The 23,438-nt window shown below is 49.4% G+C and overlaps 1 protein-coding gene across 1 annotated transcript; it reads left to right on the forward strand.

Moving 5' to 3' along the window:
• The first annotated feature begins 6,253 nt into the window (after window positions 1-6,253).
• On the forward strand, window positions 6,254-22,284 carry LOC103172658 (52 kDa repressor of the inhibitor of the protein kinase-like). Its single transcript, XM_042334481.1, is given in 6 exon segments — window positions 6,254-6,396; window positions 14,790-14,910; window positions 16,492-16,605; window positions 18,161-18,197; window positions 19,167-19,299; window positions 19,302-22,284. Coding segments are annotated over 6 exon segments (2,355 nt in total). The 5' UTR covers window positions 6,254-6,304; the 3' UTR covers window positions 21,160-22,284.
• The last annotated feature ends 1,154 nt before the right edge of the window (window positions 22,285-23,438 follow it).

Consider the following 23,438-nt stretch of genomic DNA (forward strand, 5'->3'; position numbering starts at 1 on the left):
GACCATCCTCTTCCTTCTCCACCTTATTAGTTAATCCTCACCCCCTGCACGTGATCAGTTGATGCTTTCCCCCCACCTTGTGCGATGATATTACTGTTACTCCCAGGAAGGGAGGGAGAGTGTTAGGAAGTGAATATGGCATCTGTTTGAGGTAGTCAGCCAGCAGCTGGTAAGTTTGGTAGCGGTATTACGAGCTGTGCGAATGTTAACACAATATATTTAAGTGGATTTAATAGGAAATTGAACGGCACTTGGGCAGATGTACGACTTAGGTGGTTAAACGATTTATACAGATCAGACTTATGGAAGTTTTACAGTAATCGGAACGCACTTACTGTCGGTTGTGAAACAGCATTGTCTGTTACCAAACTCACTGCATTTACATGTTAAACTTTATTTCTGCTTGTTCATGCCTTCATCACCTCCAGGCTCGACTATGCAAACTCCCTGCTTGTCGGCTTTCCCAACTTCTCCCTCCACAGCTGCAGATAATCCAGAACTAACTCTGCAGCCTTGTCCTCTCCCGCACCAAACTCCGTGACCCCATCTCACCCATTCTCGCCCGACTCCATTGGCTCCCTATCCTTCAGAGGATCCGGTTCAAGATCCCGATCCTCACATACAAAGCCCTCCATGACCTCGCCCCACCCTACCTCTGCCACCTCCTAACCCCTTACCAACCCGCCCGCTCCTTCCGCTCAGCCGGCTCTGACTGCTCCATGACCCCCGACCCACCCGCCCCACCATTGGCGGGAGAGCCTTCAGCCACTCTGCCCCCAACCTCTGGAGTTCCATTCCCCAGTCACTCCGCCTCAACCCCTCCTTAGCCTCCTTCAAGTCCCGCCTCTTCGACCTTACCATCGGACACCCCCTTTCCCCTCCCCTCCCTTACCCCCCCCCAACCCCAGCTCGGGTCTGAAGTGCTGTCACTGTCCAGTGTCTTGGGACGTCCTCCCGACATGAAAGGCGGAATCTTGTTCCTATTTTGACCATAGGTTTATCTATAGTGACTGGGAAACAATGCCCTGGTGATTTATGCTTTGGCAGTCTGAGCTGGGGTGGGGGGAGCTGAGTACTGTAATTGTACGCATCAAGGTGAAAGGTGTCAGTAAAACGCATATAGACCCCATGTCAAGGTAACAGCCTCGATCTGGAACTGTGGGATGAGATAAGGAACGCGACTAGTAAGAGACCAACCATTGTAGTTGGAGATTTTATCCAAAATTGATTGGGATAATAATGTGCCTACTGGTAAGATAGGGAAGGGGTTTCAAGAGTTAAAGGAAGTCTGTTTTATGACTCTCTGTAAAAGAGCCGACAAGGGGAGATAACATCTTGGATTTGATAATGAGTAACAGGGACGACCAAGTCTCTAACATAAAGGTGGAGGAGGTGGAGGAGCATTAAAGATCACAACGCAGTCACATTTGACATCACAAGAATTGGTGAAGTTCTAAAATCCCAAACAAAAAAACTGCCAAATTTCAAATTGTGAAGCCTAGTCTGAGAGCCTTAAATATGGCAATGGGAGTGGAAGACCTACGGAGTTCCTTCAAAGAGGTGATTCTCAAGGCAACGGAACAATGTGTACTCGTACGAGACAAAGGTATCAGCTTAAAGGCACTCCCGTCTGGTTGGACGGGGCTACAAAGCAAATCGTAAAGGCATTGAAGGCCATGAAGAAAAATGGCACAGAATTAAGTCGGATTCAATACCACAAGGCATGCCAGGACTGCAAGAAAGGCATCAGAATGGCAAAGAAAAGCTTTGAGTTGAACATGGCAACCCCCTTGTCTCGCCCCCTCCTTCCCCACCTTCAGGTCGCACCTGAAGGCCTTCCTCTTCGACCGCACTTACTGTCACTTTCGCCATCCCCCTGGCTCGGTCTTGGCTATTGTTAAGCTCTGAGACGCCGCCCGGCGTGGAGTCCTGTAGCTCAGTGGTTAGAGCACTCGCTTTGCAAGTGAGAGACCTGAGTTCAATTCCAGGCAGAGGGCGAAACCTTGGGCAAGTTTCCTTACTCCACACAGAGCCTAATAATAATCCTCCAAAACCAAAAACAATAATAAATGGTCATTTTCAATCTACGACTGTTGTGGGACATTGCTGTGTGCAATTGGCTGCCGCGTTCGCCCACAAATATACAGTCAATTCACTTTACAGTGTGTTCTGTGAAGCGCTTTGGGACGTCCTCCTGACGTGAAAAGCGCTATATCAAATGCAAGGATTATTATTATTATAAAGGCAAGTTGATGTTGTTACTTGTACTTTTAAGAAAGGTAACAAAACTGACCCAGGAAACTACAGACCCCAGTAAGTTTGAAGTCCAATGTGGGTAAAATTATGGAGACACTTATTAAAGATAAAATCATGGAGCATCTGGACAGAAATAAAATCATAAATGATAGCTAATATTGGTTTATGAAGAGGAGGTCTTGTCAATCTAATTTACTGATATTCTTTGATGGTGTGACAAGGCAACTTGATAAGGGTAAGGCTGTGGATGTATATATGGATTTCAGTAAGGCCTTTAACACGGTTTCTTGAGAAGCTGGTACTGGAAGTAAATAAAGCAGGAATCAGTAGGGGTATATTACAATGGTTATGGAGTTCCACAAGTTTCTGTTTTGGGAGCTCTAACATTTTTATAAATGATCTGGAACTAGGAATCGCAAGCATCATGGCTGTTTGCAGATGACACCAAGCTAATGAAGGTGATAGATTGTGAAGCTGAACAATATAGGTTACAGGAAGATTTGAACATACTGGGAATTGGACAGATCGGTGGCAGATGAAAATTAATGTGAAGAAATATAAAGTACTTCACAATATAAAGTACTTCACATGTAAAGTACTTCACAAAATCCTGGAAGGAACTTTTATTTGAATAGAACGAAATCAGTCTTGTTGACATTCAACTGAAGAAAGTTAGCTCTCATCCAGGAATTGATGTCTGACAAACATTCTGTCAGGATAGCAGTGGGTCCTGGAGTCGAGAGTGGAGGTAGAGAGGTACAGTTGGGTGTCATCCACATACATGTGGGAGTTGACCCCATGTCTGTGGATGATGTCACCAAGTGGGAGCATATAGATATTGAAGAGGAGGGGACCAAGGACAGCCCTGAGGAACGCCTCACGAGACAGTGCGGGAGCTAGAGGAGAAGCCATTTGAGGAGATGAAGTGCAGGCGATGTGAGAGGTACAATCTGAACCAATTAAGGACAGCGCCGTAGAGATTGATGTGAGAGGAGAGGTGGATGAGGATAGAGTGGTCGACTGTGTCAAAAACAGCAGGGAGATCAAGGACGACGAGGAGGCAGAGGGAGCGGAGCCCTGGTCGCAGGTGGACAGAATGTCATTTGTCACTTTGACCAAGGTGGTTTCTGTGCTATGGACGACACAGAAGCCTGAATAGAGGGGTTCAAGAAGGGAGAGAAAAGAGTGAAGCTGAGAAGCAGCAGCTTATTCCAGGACTTTGGAGAGGAAAGGGAGGTTGGAGATAGGGTGGTAGTTAGAGAGTAGAGAAGGGTCCAGGAGTCGGGGGGTTGATAGGAGTGATGACAGCGTTTTTTAAAGGGGTGGAAACAGTACCAGAGGACAGGGGGAGGTAGACAATGTCAGTAAGTAGAGGGGCAAGGAGGTGGAGCTGGGAGGTAATAATAATAATCCTTGCATTTGATATCGCGCTTTTCACGTCGGGAGGACGTCCCAAAGCGCTTCACAGAATATACTGTAAAGTGAATCGACAGTATATTTGTGGGCGAACGCGCAGCAATGTCCCACAAACAGTCGTAGATTGAAAATGACCAACTTATTAATGTTTTGTTTTGGAGGGATTATTATTAGGCTCTGTGTGGAGTAAGGAAACCTGCCCAAGGTGTCGCCCTCTGCCTGGAATTGAACTCAGGACTGTCGCTTGCAAAGCGAGTGCTCTAACCACTGAGCTACAGGTAAGGAGGGGGGTAGGGATGGGATCCAAGGAGCAGGTGGTGGGTTTCATATGGGTTATGGTGGTGATAAGAGAGGAGGGGGACATGGGTTCAAAGGTGTGGAGGGGTGGGTAGGGACTGGGGTGGGAGGAAGAGATGGGGAGGGGGTAGTAGTTGCAGAGGCAGCTGAGTGGATTCCCTCGATGTTGGATTTGAGGAAGTCCAACATCACCTCGCAGTTAGCATTTGAGGTGAGGGGTGAGGCGTGAGAAGGTGGTTTGATTTAAACCAGGTGCGCTCTGGGAACACACCTGGGCTTTAAGGGAACGGAGGTGGTTGGTGTACCAGGGTGATTTGCGTGAGTAGGAGATGGTTCGGGAAGAGAGGGGAGTGGAGAAGAGTGACCGAAGAGGATAGGTCATTGCGGGAGGGGGGGGAATTTTTCCAGGGGCGGTATGAGATGGAGGTGGGTTGGGTGGCAGTGGGGAGAGGGATTGATGAGTTAAGGGAGATGACGTGATGGTCCGAGATCGCTTTGTCGATGATGTTGAGGTCCGAGATAGCGAGGCCCCGAATGACCACCAGGTTGAGGGGGTGACCGCGGATGTAAGTGGCGGAATGGATGTGGAGCGAAGAGATTGAGGGAGAAGTCAGCGGAGGTAGAGCAGGAGGGGGTGAAGTGAGGTGAGGTTGAGGAGGTGTTCAGAGCAAAGGGAAACAGGAGATGTCAGGGATAAAGGTGGGGGAGGGCTTGGGGGGCAGTAGATGAGAATTTTGAGGAAAGGTTGGAGGCTGATGGAGGGTAAGGTGCTGAAAGGAGGCGAAGGTTTCAGAGGAGTCGGGGGGTAGGCCGAGCGGGGGGGACCGGGAGATGAGAGCCAGCACGGTGGTTAGGCCGAGGAGTGTGATGGAAGGTATAGGTGGGTGAGTCGCCATGGGGAGAGGGGACAGTGTGCGGTCAGTCCAGGCTGAGGCATTTAGACGTCCCGCGGCAGCCGAGCTCTGGTGACCGGGAGAGTCAGTGATGGCCTCGGTCACCAGTTGGGCATCGGACTCTGTGCCGGTGCTGCCCTCAGTTTAGGCGAACTCCATCCCGCAGTCCCTCCGCCTCGTCCCCGCGGCCCCTCCTTAACGACCCATCTCAAGACCCTCCTCTTCGACTGTGATTTCCATCTTCCCCCCTCCTCCAGCACTCCCCCCCCCCCACCCCCACCACTCCCCCCATCACCACCCCCCTCCCCCCCCTCCAGCACTCCCCTCACCCCCCTCCCCCCATCACCACCCCCTCCCACTCCCCTCCCGCCCTCTCCAGCACTCCCCCCATCACTACCCCCCTCCCTCCCCTCACCACCCTCCCCCCCCAGCACTCCCCTCCCGCCCTCTCCAGCACTCCCCCATCACTACCCCCCTCCCTCCCTCCCTCCAGCACTCCCCTCACCACCCTCCCCCCCCCAGCACTCCCCCCATCACTACCCCCTCCCTCCCTCCCTCCCCTCACCACCCTCCCCCCCCAGCACTCCCCCATCACTACCCCCCTCCCTCCCTCCCTCCCCTCACCACCCCCTCCCCCCCCAGCACTCCCCTCCCGCCCTCTCCAGCACTCCCCCCATCACCACCCCTCTCCCCCCCCCCCAGCACTCCCCTCACCCCCTCCCCCTCTCCCCCCCACCCCGGCTCGGGGCTGAAACACTGTCTGTCCAGCGCCTTGTGAGTCCTCCCCACGTGAAAGGCCTTTACACAGGTCCCTGCGCTGCTGTCACCGCCACACACTGTGACTGAGTTGTTGTTTGGCTGCGGGTGTTGACTGCACGCGCTGTGTAGGGGTGACATTGCATTGTGGGATACAGGAGGTCCTGTTGGCGGCGGGTGCATTGTGGGATACAGGAGGTCCTGTTGGCGGCGGGTGCATTGTGGGATACAGGAGGTCCTGTTGGCGGCGGGTGCATTGTGGATACAGGGTCCTGTTGGCGGCGGGTGCATTGGGATACAGGAGGTCCTGTTGGCGGCGGGTGCATTGTGGGATACAGGAGGTCCTGTTGGCGGCGGGTGCATTGTGGGATACAGGAGGTCCTGTTGGCGGCGGGTGCATTGTGGGATACAGGAGGTCCTGTTGGCGGCGGGTGCATTGTGGGATACAGGAGGTCCTGTTGGCGGCGGGTGCATTGTGCATTTGGTGCACCAAATAACACACCGCGCGGCCCCGACTGCCCCCCTGCGGGAGGCGGCAGGTGAGGAAGAGGAGGAGGTAGTGAGGAGGTGAGGAAGAGGAGGAGGAGATGAAGAGGAGGAGAAGGAGGTGAGGAAGAGGAGGTGAGGATTAGGAGGGGGTGAAGAAGAGGAGGAGGAGGCGGTGAGGAAGAGGAGGAGGACAAACAATGCCGAATTTCTGCGCGGCCCCGAACTGCAGCAGGAAAAGCACAAAGTGCCCGGACGTACCTTTCTTCAGGTTCCCCAGAGACCCCGTCAGGTGAGGGGGGAGTGGGGGGGGGGTGGGGCTGGATGCAGGGGGGCCTGTGGGAAGAGAGGGGAGGCCTGGGCTGGGGGGGGGAGGCCTGGGCTGGGGGAGGGGAGGCCTGGGCTGGGGGAGGGGAGGCTGGGGAGTGGGGAGTGGGGAGCCTGGGCTGGGGGAGGGGAGCCTGGGCTGGGGGAGGGGAGGCCTGGGCTGGGGGAGGGGAGGCCTGGGCTGGGGAGTGGGAGGAAAGCTGAAAGGGTCAGAGAACGAATGTGAAGTTTAAAGGACAGTTGAGAGGAAGACAAGACACTAAGGTTCAGTATTGGCTCTATAATGTGGAGTGGGCATTCACGTTGATTGGATCTGTCAGCGCCTGAGGTGTGGAGGTGCCGACGGTAGCCAAACAGAAGGACCTCGGTCTTGTTGGCATTGGTGTCCAATGTGGAGTCTGTGAGGACAGTAATGGTTCTGGAGTCGAGGGTAGAGAGATAGTTATAATAATAATAATAATAATCCTTGCATTTGATATAGCGCTTTTCACGTCGGGAGGACGTCCCAAAGCGCTTCACAGAACACACTGTAAAGTGAATTGACTGTATATCTGTGGGCGAACGCGGCAGCCAATTGCGCACAGCAATGTCCCACAAACAGTCGTAGATTGAAAATGACCAATTTATTATTGTTTGTGGTTTTGGAGGATTATTATTAGGCTCTGTGTGGAGTAAGGAAACTTGCCCAAGGTTTCGCCCTCTGCCTGGAATTGAACTCAGGTCTCTCACTTGCAAAGCGAGTGCTCTAACCACTGAGCTACAGGACTTTGTCCACATACATGTAGCGGTTAACCCAGATGACATCGCCTTGCGGGAGCAGTTAGATATTAAAGAGGAGAGGACCAAGGCTAGAGCTCTGAGTAACGCAGAACGTGACACCTTTTGAGAGGCCACATTTGATGGTTCAGGCTTTCTAAGTGAACTAAGTGCCAGACTCAGGTGACAGAGGTTTCCTGGAAACGAGGGAGTTTGGCACAGATGGGAAGGATTTTTAAAGACTGAAGAAGCAGAGCAACGACATGATAAGGGGCTGTATCAAATGCAAAGATTATCAAATCAAATGCAAGGATTATTAAGCATGTTTCCACTTGTCCCAATGAAGCCATTCAAGTCTTCTCACTTCACACTGATGTATTTTCAAATCTTGGAACAGCTTTGACAACACAGCACACTAAACAACCCAAGATTCTAGCGAGGGAAATTGTAGCAGATTGTTCAGTGGATCAAATCAGCTAATTGCGGCAGATGGTTAGAGCACTCCCCTCAAAAGTGAGAGGACCTGGGTTTTGTTCCCGGGCAGGGCGAAATTTTGGGCAAGTTTCCTTACTCCTCACGCCTCTGTTTACCTAGCATTAAGTAGGAACCCAGTTGTTAGGCGATTGGATCAGTTTTCTGGGGGTAATAATCCCATCAAAGTATATAAATAATAACAATTTGGTCATTCATTCCGTGACTGTTTGTGGGACGCTGCTGAGCGTAATTGGCTGCTGCGTTTCGCCCACAGAATACATAATCACTACACTTCACAGTGTATTCTGTGAAGTACTTTGAGACGTCCCAACAATGTGATAAGGTGCTATATCAATGCAAGGATTATTATGAATGCAAATTGTTTATTATGAATGCAAACAGAGTTTCGGACCTGGGGTTGGGGAGGGGCTGGAGGGCAGGAGGGGAAGCAGGGAGATTGAAAGCACGGTTGAAGAGGAGGGTTTTGAGAAGGGTCTTGGAGGGGGCGAGGAGGAGGGACTACGGGATGGAGTTCCAGAGGGTGGATGCAGAGTGGCGGAAGGCCAGCCCGCCAATAGTAGGGCGAACGAGGAGGGGGATGTGAAGTAGGTCGGAGGGGTTGATAGGGTCACGGAGCCTGGTGCAGGAGAAGATACAGGCTAAGAGTTCGGGATGATCTGCCGCCTGTGGAGGGAGGAGTTGGGGGGCCAACAAGCAGTGAGTTTGCATAGTGAAGCCTGGATGTAATGAAGGCGTGTGTGAGGGTCTCGGGGGCCTGTGGTGTGAGACAGTGGCGGAGTCGGGCGAAGTTGCGGAGGTGGGGAAGGCAGAGCGGGTCATGGCGCAGATGTGGGGTAGAAAGGATAGTTGAGGGTCAAACAAGATCCCAAGGTTCCGGACCGGCTCAGTGAGGGGGAGTGAGCCCCATGGACGGTGATGCTGTCAGCGCCTGAGGTGTGGAAGCGCTGACGGGAGCCAATCAGGAGCCTCGGTCTTGTTGACGTTCAACTGAAGAAAGTTCGCTCTCATCCAGGACTTGATGTCTGACAGACATTCAGGACATGGGTTCTGGAGTCAAGGGTGGAGGCAGAGAGGGGGAGTTGGGTGTCATCCACATACATGTGGAAGTTGACCCCATGTCTGCGGATGATGTCACCAAGAGGTGTATATAGATGTTAAAGAGGAGGGGACCAAGGACAGAGCCCTGAGGAACACTGCACGAGATGGTGCGGGGACTAGAGGAGAAGCCGTTTGCATATATGTATAGTTACACACACACATACCCCCCAACCCCTGTGGGGGAGGCCTCACATCGGGGTGGGGGGGGGGGGTATTTTTTGTTTCAGGGATCTTCTATTGTTGATGAGCTATATTTTAAAAATGCCTTAATTAAGCCCAAAATATGAGGAATAATAATAATCCTTGCATTTGATATAGCGCTTTTCACGTCGGGAGGACGTCCCAAAGCGCTTCACAGAACACACTGTAAAATGAATTGACTGTATATTTGTGGGCGAACGCATGGTTTCTGTAACAAAGCAGCCACAGGGGAAGCACACACCCTTCTAATGATATACATCTACACCAATATATTCTGCCACAAATGTATTACCGTCTTTCTGCCTTGCAATAACTTGAGGATCTGCCGATCACAAAGGAAACCCCTTCGGGTAGTGTAGGTTTGATAGGAGCCCTCCCAAGGAGTCCTTCCACAAGTGTCTCAGCTGAATATAGATAAAGACCACACGTCTGTCTGTGTCAATCTACATTCCATATTGGATCCTGAAGCTGCAACGGGTATTTCTCTCTCTCGTGCTTTATATATATATACACACATATACATATATATATATATATACAGATACACGTTTACAAAATAAGGAATCCTTGTAGCCTAGTAGTTAGAGAACTTGGCTCGAAAGCGAGAGGACCTGGGTTTCGTTCCCGGACAGGGAGAAATGTTGGGCAAGTTTCCTAACTCCACACGCCTCTGTTTACCTAGCAGTAAGTAGGAACCCGGTTATTAGTCCATTGGCAGATCACTTTTCTGGGGTTAATAATCCTCCAAAAACATAAATAAATGATTTGGTCACTCAATCCATGACTGTGTGTGAAACACTGCAGTGCGCAATTGGCTACTACATTTCGCCCACAAAATACATAGTTACTACACTTTACAGTATATCCTGTGAAGCGTTTCGAGATGTCTGAACGACGTGAAAAGGTGTTATATCAAATGCAAGGATTATTAATAATATACATGTATATGTAATATATAAAATTCAAAGATTGTTGTGCAGCGAGGGGGAAGTCACTCTTTTAAAGAAGGCTTTTATTTTTCTGAAGAGGAATTGAATTACATAGGAACAGGAGGAGGCCATTCAGCCCTTCGAACCTCCTGTTCCTATGGCTGATCTGTACTTTAATCCATTCAATTCCAATTATCTTTCCCGCTTATTCCCCATATCCCTCGATGCCCTGACTTACCAACAATCTATCAACCTCGCACAGCATCCACTGCCTTTTGGGGGAGAGTTCCAGATTTCCACCACTCTTTGAGTGAAAAATTGCTTCCAGATTTCACTCTGAAGATCAGCCATGATCTTATCGAATGGTGGGGCAGACTCGAGGGGCCGAATGGACTACTCCTGCTCCTAATTCTTATGTTCTTATGTTCTTAAATGGCCTGGTTCTAATTTTCAGACTATGTCCCTTCTTTTGGATTCCCCACCAGAGGAAACAGCTTCTCTGTATCTACCCTATAGAATCCCTTTATCATCTTAAACACCTCCATCAAATCCCCCTCAACCTTCTAAACTCAAGGGAATGCAATCCAAGTTTACGCAGCCTTTCCTTGTAAGTAAATCCTTTTAGGCCTGGTCACATTCTGGTGAACCTGCGCCGCACCCCCTCCAGGGCCAATATATCTTTCCTGAGGTGTGATGCCCAATACTGAACGCAGTCTCCAGATGGGGTCTGACCAACGGTCTATACGCTGAAGCGCATTTGTATTCCAGGATCCTTGAGATAAAGCCAACATTCCATTCGCTTTTTGATTAAGTTTTGCACCTTTTAGTGATTTGTGGATTATGGACACCCAAATCCCTTTGGACTCTCCGTGGAGTCCTGTAGCTCAGTGGTTAGAGCACTCGCCTTGCAAGTGAGAGACCTGGGTTTGATTCCCGGCAGGGCGAAACCTTGGGCAAGTTTCCTTACTCCACACGCCTGATAATAATCCCTCAAGAGAAAAAATAATAATTTGGGCACTCAATCCATTACCTTTTATGGGACGCTGCTGCATTTCGCCCACAAAATATACAGTCACTTCACTTTACAGTATATTCTGTGAAGCACTTTGAGACGTCTAGAAGATGTGAAAAGCACTATAGCAAATGCAAGGATTATTATTATTATTTGCTCCTGCACAGTTCTTAGTTTCTCCCCATTAAGAAAATATTCTGCCTTATCTTTTTACAGTCCATAGTGGATGACCTCACACTTCCCTACACTGACTTCCATTTGCCACAGCTTTGCCCACTCACTTAATCTGTCTAAGTCCCTTTGTAACTTCCTACTCCCATCGAGACAATTTACTGAGCCTCCTAGCTTAGTCTGCAAATTTGGATATAAAACTTTCTATTCCTTCATCCAAGTCATGTGTATGTGTGTGTGTATATATATATATATATACCAAAACGCTGAGGACCTAGTAAAGATCCCTGGGGGACACCACTTGTCACGTCCCGACAACCAGAGAACGTTCCCTTTTATCCCTACTCTGTTTCCTGCCTCCTAACCAATTACCAACCCACGTTGCAAGGGGTTACCTCCAACTCCATGCTTCCATTTTCGCTAATAATCTTTGTTGTAGAACCTTATCAAATACCTTCTGAAAGTCCATATAAACGACATCCATAGACACTCTCTTATCCACCATTTTAGTGACCTCCTCAAAAGATTCAGATTAGTCAGACACAAACTTCCCTTCACAAACCCATGCTGACTCCCTTTGACTAGCTCATACCTGTCCAAGTGTTCATTCACTCATGCCCCTGATGATAGATTCCAATATATTCCCTACAACTGACATTAAGCTGACTGGTCTGTAGTTTCCTGGTTTCTCCCTCCCTTCTTAAATAAAGGGTTGACATTCGCAATTTTCCAATCTTAAGGGCACAATTCCCGAGTCTAGAGAGCTTTGGAAAATTATAACAAATGCAATTTCCTCTCCTATTTCCTTTAATACCCTGGGGTGTAAACTATCAGGTTCTGGAGATTTGTCTATCTTGAGTGTCATTATTTTCTCCATTACCATTTTTTTATTTATATTAATTTTATTAAACATTACACTTTGACTTATTTTTAGGTTCCCTGTATGGCTGGTATTTTGTCCTCATCCTCTACTGTAAAAACGGTAGCAAAGTATTTATTGAACAAGGCAACTATTTCCTTATTTTCCATTATAGTCTCACCTACATCTGTCTTTAACGGGCCCACATTTCCCTTGACCATTCTCTTATTTATAAAAGCTTTTACTATTGGTTTTAATATCTATTGCAAGTTGTTTTTCATACTCCTTTTTGCTCCCCTTTTTACTTTCTTTGTCTCCCTTTGTTGCCTTGTGTAGTTCTCCCAGTCCTCGGCATTCCCACTTTTTATTGCATTTGGAGTAAGTCTTTCCTTTTAGTTTGATACAGTCTCTCACCTGTTGTGCCCAACATGGATCCTCAACTACACGATTGGGAGCGTTTGCATTTTACGGGTTCTGTATTGTATTAAATATATTTTTGAAAACTTCCCATTGTTGATCTGCAGGTTTACCCACTAACAGTGCAGCCCAGTTTACTGTGGTCAATATATTTCTCATCCCATCGAAGTTTGCCTTACTTTAACTTCAAATCTTGGTTTGGGACTCTGCCTTCTACCTCTCAACTCCAATGTCAAATTCAATCATATTATGATCACTGACTGCAAGTTGTTTCCTTACTGTCAGATTGTTGACTAGTTCCGCCTCATTTCTCATCACCAATCCGTGGCTGCTCCCTTGTTGGTTCTAAAACATTGTTCCAAAAAACTATCCTGCGCTGTCTTTACTACCAGAGGTGTTCTCCTTGAAAATTAAAATCTCCCATTGTAACCACATTGGGTTTGTTAGCTGCTTCCCTGATCTCTGTATTTATACATTTCCCCACAACATCACAACTCTCTGGAGGTCTGGAGACTACACCCAACAGAATCTTATCTCCTTTGCTATTCCTCAATTCTACCCACAGTGTTTCTATGACCTGATCGCCCTGACTGAAATCTTCCCTTTCCACTGCTGTAATAGTATCTTTTATCAATATTGCTCCTCCTCCTCCTCCTTTCCCAATGTCCCTGTCTTTTCTAAAGATCTTATAGCCTGGAATATTTAGCTCCCAGTCCTGCCCAGCGTGTAACCAGGTGTCTGTAATGGCTACTACATCATACCCTTTAAGTTGAATTGGTATTTCTAACTTATTTGTTTTGTTTCTTATGCTATGTGTATTTGTATAAATAACTCTTATTTGGGTAACTGTCCCCAACATGCCTATACGCCCTGACGATCTTCTTCTCACACTTTCTGACTTGTTATACCTTTTGTGATAACTTCTTATTACCTTTTTCTTTCCTGTAGTATTTATGTCTTGATCACTATTTGTACTCTGACCGTTGCTCTCATCCTCTCCTTGCCTTATGTTTGGCTTCCATTCCCCCCCACCCACTCCAACCCCTTACTGGTTTAAAGCATTTTCTACAGTTCTATTTACCCTTTTCGTTAGTACCTTGGTCCCAGCGCTGTTCAGGTACAGCAGTGGCTGTTGTCGGAGTCTCTCTCTCCTGTGTCTTTCCTTCCTCCCTCCCCCAACCATACACAAAATACAGTCAAACCACTTTACAGTATATCCTGTGAAGCACTTTGGGAGCGCCTTGGGACGTTCTCCTGACGTGAAAGGCGCTTTATAAATGGAATCTTGTTGTTGTTGTTGTTGTTGTTTGAGATGTCTCAACATGGTGATAAGGCAATACTCAAATGCAAGGATTGTATTCATTCACTGGTTTGCAGTGCTTTGAATTGAATGTGTGCGCACACGCACTCGCGGCACTACCTCTCGTCCTCTGTGCTCTTCTGCATTTAAGATTTCAAGATTCTCACTTTCGAATGGCTTCACACTCCCTACCTCTCCTCTGCTCACCCCCCCACTCCCCGTCACCTCCGCTCACCTGGTTCAGGCTTTCTGCACATCCCTCATCCCCTCTGCTCCATCTTCAGTCACTACGCCCCAATCTCTAGAACCCTGTGTCTCAATCCCTCTGTCTGGCCCCATCTTTGCCCATCTTCAAATCATGCCTCAAGATTTTCCTCTTCCACTGTTCCTCCCTCCACACTGCAGGTCATTCAGAACTCTGCAGCTCGTGTACTGTCCCGCACCAGGCTTCGGGATCACATCACTCCCACCCTCGCTCGCCTCCACTGGCTCCCCATCCCCCAGAGGATTGATTTCAAGATCCTCATCCTCACCTACAAGGCCATTCACGGCCTCGCTCCCTCCTACCTCTCTGACCTACTATCCCCCTACCTACCTGCCCGTACCCTCCGATCCTCTGGCTCTGGTCTGCTCCACGTCCCCCGCCCCAACCGCCCTACCATCGGTGGTCGGGCCTTCAGCCTCTCAGCCCCGAGGCTCTGGAACTCCATCCCCCAGTGCCTTCGCCGCTTCCTCCCTTTCCTCCTTCAAGGCCGGTCTCAAAACCTTTCTCTTTGACCGAGCCTTCAGCTCCCCTCTCGACTCTCTTCCCCCTTCTCGCTCCCTCCCATCCCTCCCCTCCCCCTGACCATTTCCCCCTCCTCGCTCCCTCCCCTCTCCCTGACCATTTCCCCCCAATGCTCGGGTCATGACCCAACTGTGCAGCCCCTTGGGACGTCCTCCTGACGTGAAAGGCGCTTTATAAATGGAATCTTGTTGTTGTTGTTGTTCCTAATGTGAAACGTACCATTGTATATAAAATGACTGATTATTATTTAGCTGCAAACGGTTTACCAGTTATTGGATAATTAAACTGTGTGTGCGAACAGTATTACAAATTTATCTTTGTTTTTGAACGCAGGTGCAGGAAATGGGTGGAGAATTGTCGGAGACCAGATTTAGAGGATAAGTCTTCTGAACAGCTTCACAAACAGTACCGGCTGTGTGCGCGGCATTTTGAAACATCCCTGATCTGCACAAATGTAAGAACGGAACTCTGTTCAGTTGGTATAGTGTGGGGGGGAACAGATAGTATTCTAACTAAACCAGATCTCTCGCATATGAGGAGAGTTTTTAATTTGTGGCAGTGACTGGACCTGTAAATGGACATTATTGTTCACTTTTTGAGGCTGGTTAGTTTCATTCATTGTATACTGAATAGAGCTGTGAAGCGCTTTGAGACAGCTTCATGACTTGATAAGGTGCTTATCAAATGCAGGGATTATTATTGTTATAATCTCATTAATCCTTTGCATTTGATATAGTGCCTTTAACATAAAAACATATCAAAGTGTTGTTAATTGCAGTGACTATTTCTAGGCAAATTCGGCAGCAAGTTTGCACACAGAGAAGTTTCACAGTCAGATTGAATAACTAATTTTTTTAAAAAAAATAATAATGATTTAGTCACTCAAACTACGACTGTTTGTGGGACACTGCTGTGCACAATTGGCTGCTACATTTCGCCCACAAAATACACATTCAATTCACTTTACAGTACATTCTGTGAAGAGTTTTGAAATATATTGGAGACATGATGAAGTGCTATATCACATTCAAGGATTACTTTATTTGAATCGTTGCCCACTCTTCTCCATTAATACTAAGGGACCTTAACATCCACTTAAATATCCGCTGATGATTTTAACAAGCAGGTGCTCTGAGTGAGGGGCGCTACATAAATGTTGGTTGTTGTTGTTGCATTACCCTGATTTCAACAAACGCTAAGTTGGCAAGGTGAGAATGTAATGTCTCCCCTGAAAGATGGCATTTCCAGCCATGCAGTCCTTCCTCCATTGCTGTGCTGAACAGTGGGCCAAGGCTATGAGTTCCTGACGTGGGGTTTGGCCCAGAGACGAGAACGCAGTCAATGGGTGTTTGATAGAGGAACAAAACAAAATGCGTGCAATGAATTCAACAACAACAATTGCATTTATGTAGGGCCTTTCATGTCAGGTGGGCATCCCAATGGGCTGAACAGTCAAGGGTTTGCATCCGAGCTGGGGGTTGGAGTTGAGAGGGGTGGAGGCAGAAAGGGTGGGGGTGGTCATAGAGGAGGGTCTTGAGATGGACCCTGAAGGAGGCAAGGGAGGGAGCGAGGAGAAAGGACTCCGTGATGGAGTTCTAGGGGGCGTGAGGGCAGAAAGGCTAAAGGCCCGACCACTGATGGTGGAGTGGGCAGGTCGGGGGCTTTGGGGCAGGTTAGTACTCGTGGATCGGAGGGGGCTGGCGGGTTCATATGATTTTAGCAGGCCACAGAGGGAGGGTGGGCCAAGGCCTTGGAGGGCTTGACCATCTTGAACTCTATCCTCTGGAGGATGGGGAGCCAGTGGAGCCGGGCGAGTGTGGGGTGATGGGGTTACGGAGCCTGGTACAGGAGAGAACACGAGCTGCAGAATTCTGAATTCAGAAAGCACTCTGAGACGCTAGCCTGTGTGAAGGGCGCTTTACAAGTGCAATTTGTTGTTATTGAATAACCTGAAGCTTGTGGAGAGAAGACTTGGGAAAGCCAGTGAGCAGGGAATCAGCGTGAAAAGCTCATTTTAATTTGATTTACTTTGCAGAGGCCATACAGAATGATCCTAAAGGATGATGCGGTGCCCACCTTATTTGACTTCACCAGTCATCTGAAGAAAACAGTAAGAAGCTATGTAAAGCACAAGAGAATCAGGGAGCTGGTACGATCTATGAATATTACTGGCTCGGTGCCTAGTATCATGAACCTTTCGACTTTTATATAATTTTATATATGTTCATCACCCCACCTTGAAGAAACCTTCCCTTGACCCATTATAGCTATCCAGCTCCCGGCTCATCTCAAATCTCCCTTTCCTTTCCAAGGTCCTTGAGAGAGCCGTTGCCTCCCAGCTTCGCTCTTTCCTCTCCTCTCACTCCCTCCATGAACCCCTCCAATCGGGTTTCTGTGCTGCCCGCAGCATGGAAACTGCTCTGGTCAAGGCCACAAACGACATCCTGATCATGTGTGACCAGGGCTCCCTCTGCCTCCTCATCCTCCTCAACCTCTCACCGCCTTTGACACCGTGGACAGCTGCACGGCTCAACCTCACTAAGCCAATCAGGAACCTGGGTGTCTTGTTCGACCCTGAGCTGTCCTTTCAACCCCACATCCACGCCATGACCGGCACTGCCTACCACCACCTCCGCAACATTGCCAGACTCTGCCACTGCCTCACCCCTCAGGCCCCCAAACCCTCACCCACACATTCGTCACCTCAAGGCTCGAGTACAGGAACTCCCTCCTCATCGGCCTTCCCAACACTTCCCTTCACAAGTTGCAGATCATCCAAAACTCTGCAGCTCGTGTACTCTCACTCACCAGGCTCCGTGAACCCATCACCCCCACCCTCGCCCGACTCCACTGGCTCCCCATCCCCCAGAGGTTCGAGTTCAAGATCCTCGTCCTTACCTTTAAGGCCATCCATGGGTTTGCTCCCTCCTACCTCTCTGACCTGTTGACTCCCTACCAACCTGCCCGCTGCCTCCGTCCAGCGGGCTCCGGCTGCTCCATGTCTCCCATCCGACCCGCCCTACCATCGGTGGCCTCTCTGCCCCCACACTCTGGAACTCCATCCCACGGTCCCTTCGCCTCGCTTCCTCCCTCGCCTCCTTCAAGGCCGGTCTCAAGACCCTCCTCTTCAATCGTGCTTTTGGTCGCCCGCCCACCTCTCTGCCTCCTCTCATCCCTCCCCCCCTAACCCACCCCTCCCCCGTACACCACCCCTCCCCCATGCTCGGGCCCTGACATCTGACTGTTTAGCGCTTTGGGATGTCCTCCCGACGTGAAAGGATCTATAAATGTCATTTTGTGGTTGTTGTTGTTGAGTATTGTGTAAAATAGCTGTTGACCTATCCATTCCATCTGTTCAGCAGGCTCCAGCCTGCTCCACCTCCCCCCGCGGGGCCTCACCATCCATCGATGGTGAGGCCTTCAGCTTCTCTGTCCCCCACCCTTTGGAACTCCATCCCACAGTCCCTTCGCCTCGCTCCCTCCCTCGCCTCCTTCAAGGCCCATCTGAAGACCCTCCTCTTCGACCGTGCCTTCAGTCACCCTCCTAACCACACCCTCCCTGCCTTCCACCCTTCCTGATTCCAACCCCCAGGTCGGGTCCAAATCTATGACTGTCCAGCGCCTTGGGCCGTCCTCTCAACGTGAAAGGTGCTGTGTAACTGTAAATGTCATTTGTTGTTGTAGTTTCTCCTTTGTGTTTATAGAGTGAAGAAGATTTGCAGAGGATAAAGGCCCCAAGAAGTAAGTGTTGTCAGAGCTGAGGTTGATGTCAGGCCGGGTAATTGTCTATAATCCAGTATATTGTACGCAATACAAAATTTTGATTTAAATCTTAAAAGACTGGCATTTATAGAGCCCGCTGCACACAGGGAAGGATTAACAGCGGCAGAGCCTGATGTCGAGCTTGGGAGAAAGGAGAGGTGATCCTAGGGACAGTCGAAGAGGGAGGTCTTCAGGCGCAATCTAAAGACAGGCAAAGAGGGGACAAGGCGGAGGGATTGAGGCAGGATGTTCCAGAGTTTTGGGGCGTAGTAGCTGATAGAACGATGGGGAGCAGAGGGGACGAGTGATGTGCAGAAGGCCAGAGATGGATAGGGGAGTGGGGTGTGAGCAGGTTTGAGGACCACGGAGGTACCAGGGCATGAAGTGATTTGTGGGTGAGTGAGAGGGTGACTGAGAGGATCTTGAAATCTTCAGGAACCTGGTTGTACCAAAACTGCTTTATTGTAACTAGTAAATAGTAAATACGGTGTGTACAGCACAGGCCTGACAGGACAGGAGCCTTAAATCTATAAACGAGTAAACTACAAGGGTGTGCGGGAAAGAGGAGGTAAAAAGGATTGCTCTTGAAAGAGCAGGCACAGGCATGATGTACATTTCCGGTTTGTCAGGTCACCATTGACATCACTTCCTGCATGTGTGGCTAGCATTTTTTTTAAAAAAGTTCCCTCACAGCCTTTGGTCCAGGAGATACCCACTATAATCACTTTCTAAAGGGTATTAATCCCTTCAAAAAAAAATAATAATAATTTGGTCTCTCAATCCATGATTTGGCTGCCGTGTTTCGCCCACAGAATACGCAGTCACTGCACTTTACAGTATAAACTGTGAAGCGCTTTGAGACGTCTCAAGGATGTGATAAGGGCCTACATCAGATGTAAGGATTATTATAATAGGTTTTCAGTACAGCCGTTCTCTCTCCTGGTCCAGATGATGCTGATGTGTTAAGGGGCCTGCAGTGCATACAGGACGCCAACCAAGCCAACGGGGACAAAGGCGGCCATGAGAGCCCGGCAGAGAAGTGGGAGGAGTTGCTCCCTCAGGACACGTCTTTGAATCTAACCCCGAAGAGAAAGGGAACAAAGAGTTTCTCAAAGTCTTGTTCGAAACAGTGCTGCTGCTGGGCAGGCAAAACGTGCCTCTGGGGGGGTGCAGCAGTGAGGACACAGCCAGCCCCTGCTGCGCCCCCAATAACATCCGCGCCTTGCTGGAGTTCAGGATGAATGCTGGTGACGAGATCCTCAGGAAGCGGTTTGAAACCATGGCCGAGTACACGGAGTATTGCCCCAAAAACCTGCAAAGAGACCTGTTGGCCATCTGTGAGATGTGCATCCGGAAGGAGGTGCTACGGGAGATGAGGGAAAACTTCTTCTCCATCGTGACGGACGAGGTGGTGGACATCTCGGGCCTGGACCACGTGTCTCTCCACGTGCGCTTTGTGGACAACATGGACTGCCTGAGGGAAGAGTTCCTGGGGTTTGTACAGTGTGAGCTTGAGGGGGAAGCCCTGGCTGACCGGCTGCAGGAGACCCTGACGGAGAAATGGGGGCTGAACATGGACAACTGCAGGGGCCAAGCGTACAATGGTTCGGGCTCCATGTTTTACAAGAAGCACGCGCTGGCCAGCAAGATCTTGCAGCAGTATCCCAAGGCACTGTGTACGTCCTGCTCTTCCTACCCCCTGAACATCTGGATCGCCAAGTCCACCCCCATATTCAGTGTCACCATGGTGCTGAGCCTGATGGACAGTGTCCAGGCCTTCTTTAGCCTCTCCTCCCAGCTTCAGACAGCCCTGGAGGCCAGCATTGATGTGGCCTTCCAGACCACAGCCGAGAGAGCCAAGGAGCTGAAGAGTGTGTGTCAGGGCAGCTGGACAGAGAGACACGACACCTTCGAGATCCTGACTGATCTGTATGACGTGCTGGTGACCTGCCTGGACGGCGTGAGTTACAACATCTGTGGCAAGTGGAGTGCTTACATGGTGACACAGGCCAGCATGCTGTCCTCCACCATGAGGGACTTCGAGATGGTCATGTGTCTGGTGGTGATGAAGAACGTGCTGGGCTACACCAGGGCCTTTGGTAAGAACCTGCAGGGCCATGCCGCAGACACCTACTTTGCCTCGGGCACCCTGACAGCTGTGCTGCACTCACTGAACGAGATGAGGGAGAATCTGGATGTTTACCACGAGTTCTGGCTGGAGGAAGCCACACACCTGGCCCACAAGATGGCCATCGAGATGAAGGCCCCCAGACGCTGCCTTGGGCAGGCTACCGAGGGGTCGTCCGAGGAGTCGCCCGATCACTATTACAGGGAGGCCCTGACCACTCCCTGCTTGGACTACGTGATTGCGGAGGTCAAGGGCATGTTCTGTGAGGAGCAGCTGAAAGCCCTCAAGTGTCTGTCACTGGTGCCCTCTGTCATGGCCCAACTCAATTACAACACCACAGTGGAAATCACAGCCAATCTTTACAAGGATGACCTCCCCAACCCAGACACACTCTCTGCCGAGCTTCACTGTTGGAGGATCAAGTGGAAGCACAGGAGCCGGGATGTGGAGCTGCCAAATACGGTATTTGACACTCTGCAGCATCCGGACATCAAGTTCTTCCCCAATGTTTACACGCTGCTGAAGATCGTGTGTAACCTGCCCATCATCAAGGTGGGCAGTGAGAGGAGCGAGGTGGGGCGCAGACGGCTGAAGGCCTACCTCAAGGCCACACCCGTGGAGGAGAGAGCCAGCAGCCTGGCCCTCATGCACATCAACTATGATGCCAAGCACGACTTTGACATGATGGTGGACACCTTCGCCAAGCTGTACCCGGAGAAGATGCAATTGCCTAATGTGCTGGACTTCCTGGAGGCCTGCGATCAGGACAGCGGGGAGATGGAGGTGGCCATGGGCGATAGGGCATGGAGGTAGAGGGCGGAGACCAGCTGGAGGCCAGTCAGAAGCCAAGAGTGTCACCAGTACGGAGCTGCCCAGGGGGTGGAGAGCATGGAGGGAGCAACTGGTCAACAGTGGAGAGTGAGGTGGAGGTGAGCCCACGTCCCGCAGGAGGCGCTGTGGGTTCTCCCACTCCAACTGCAATGTGTGTGGTGGAGGCGTCTGGTGAACAGGCGGAGAGCGAGGTGGAGAGTGGCGAGGGGAGCGGCCTGGCTGTGTCTGAGCACTTGGGGAGCCAGGCGGAGGCACACAGCGTGGGCGTGTCCAGGGATGGGGGGCTACAGCACCACCTAGTGGGACAGATGGTGGAAACTGCTACCCTGGACACCTGTGTGCTGGAGGGCACTGTTACTCCCGACACCTGTGTGGAGTTGTTACTGTTAACTCAGACACTTGTGTGACGGGTGACACAGTTACCCCAGACACATACACGGCAGGGGATACTGTTAACCCAGACACTTATGTGGAGGGGGGGGGCACAGTTACCCCGGACACTTGTGTGGAGAGTGGCACAGTTACCCCGGACGCTTGTGTGGAGGGTGGCACAGTTACCCCGGACATCTGCCTGGCAGGGGATACTATTAATCCAGACACTTGTGTGAGGGACAGAGATACCCTGGACACCTATTCCACTGAAGGCACTGTTACACTGGACCCTCAAGCAATAGAAGACTGCGTTAATCAGGAGACCCGTGTGACAGGGGACGCTGTTCAGCCGGACGCCTATCACTCTGAGGAAGCTATAGAGTGCGAGCAAAAGCCGGAGAACCTCCCTATAGAGGCAGACATCGAGGGCATGAGCTCCCAGGGTGTGGACAAACACACCACAGACACTTTGGGGGGTAACAGTCCGGCTGTGAACAGTACAGACGTGAACAATTCAGAAACGCCCGTTCCTGGTGTAAGTAATGTAAATAGTTCAGAAGTTGCAGTAAAGTAAAGCATTTTGTTGTCATACTTTCAGCTGTTGTTCATAATATCATGCTCATTGTTTTAATCTTGTGGCCAACTCTTAAGGAGTCCTGTTCGTTCTTTCCCAAGATGGTTAATTCAGAGGGTAAGGAGATTAAAATGTTATGGTGGTTCCCTTTTTATAACCCATTCTGGACTCTAATCATTCCTCTTTATTTTGGTTTCCTCCTCTGTCTGATGTTGTCAACAGTAAAGCTCACACAAGTGGTTATCAGTTGGGAACACAACATTTAATATGACTTACACAAAGTAATGTGTTAAGTGAAATGAAGGCAACTCCTTGTTGTTGTTGTCTTTCTGTTTCCATACAGTTTCTGTGAGTGTGGTTGTCAGGTTGTGTTGTGGGCTTTTGCTTTCTAGCTCGGTTGAGGCAGCAGCTGGAGTGGGTGTAATTGACCTCAGTCCTACAGGACAGACAGACGAGTGAGGGAAACTAGACAGGGTTTATTCAACTGATCGCTGTTCAATGCAAACTGAGGAATCCATTTTTAGTTTAATCCCAATCGTTTTTCTTTCAAATTTATTGTTTTTCTTTCAAAATTGCTGTGCACAATTGGCTACTGCATTTTGCCCACAAAATACAGTCACTACACTTTACAGTATATCCTGCAAAGCGCTTTTAGATGTCTGAACCATGAGATCAGGCTCTATAATAATAATAATAATAATAATAATCTTTGCATTTGATTCAGCGCCTTATCACATCTTCGAGACGTCTCAAAGCGCTTCACAGAATAGACTGTGAAGGGAATTGACTGTACATTTGTGGGTGAAATGCACTTAGACATCTTTATCTTGTACCCGCTGCGTGGCTTCGTCTGGCTGTGTGCGTACGTGCTCTGTGATACACGATGCCACAGTGTCAGTGGGAGTCGGTGTGGCCACAAGGTGTAACTGCAACGCAAAAGCAAAACTGACAAATATGGTGATGAGATTGTTCAGGTCATAACTCAACAACGATAGGAGATCCCTGAAAAAATATGCCCTTGACACTCCCAAAATAAAGGCCTGGCCAAAGAGGTATAAATTATGTCTCTACGTCAATTGGTTATTGAGATCTTGGCTGACACACAGACATTGTGGTTTTATAAGATATACTGTAATAATAATCCTTATAATATCGTGGCATTTGATATAGCGCTTTTTCACATCTTTTCGACTTCTCAAAGTGCTTCACAGAATATACTGTAAAGTGGATTGACTGTATATTTGTGGGCGAAAAGCGGCAGCCAATTGCGCACAGCAGTGTCCCACAAATTGAAGTGAACAATTTATTATTTTTT

The sequence above is a fragment of the Callorhinchus milii genome, unplaced genomic scaffold, assembly GCF_018977255.1.
Source record: "Callorhinchus milii isolate IMCB2004 unplaced genomic scaffold, IMCB_Cmil_1.0 Scaffold4, whole genome shotgun sequence".
In the NCBI taxonomy this organism is placed as follows: domain Eukaryota; kingdom Metazoa; phylum Chordata; class Chondrichthyes; order Chimaeriformes; family Callorhinchidae; genus Callorhinchus; species Callorhinchus milii.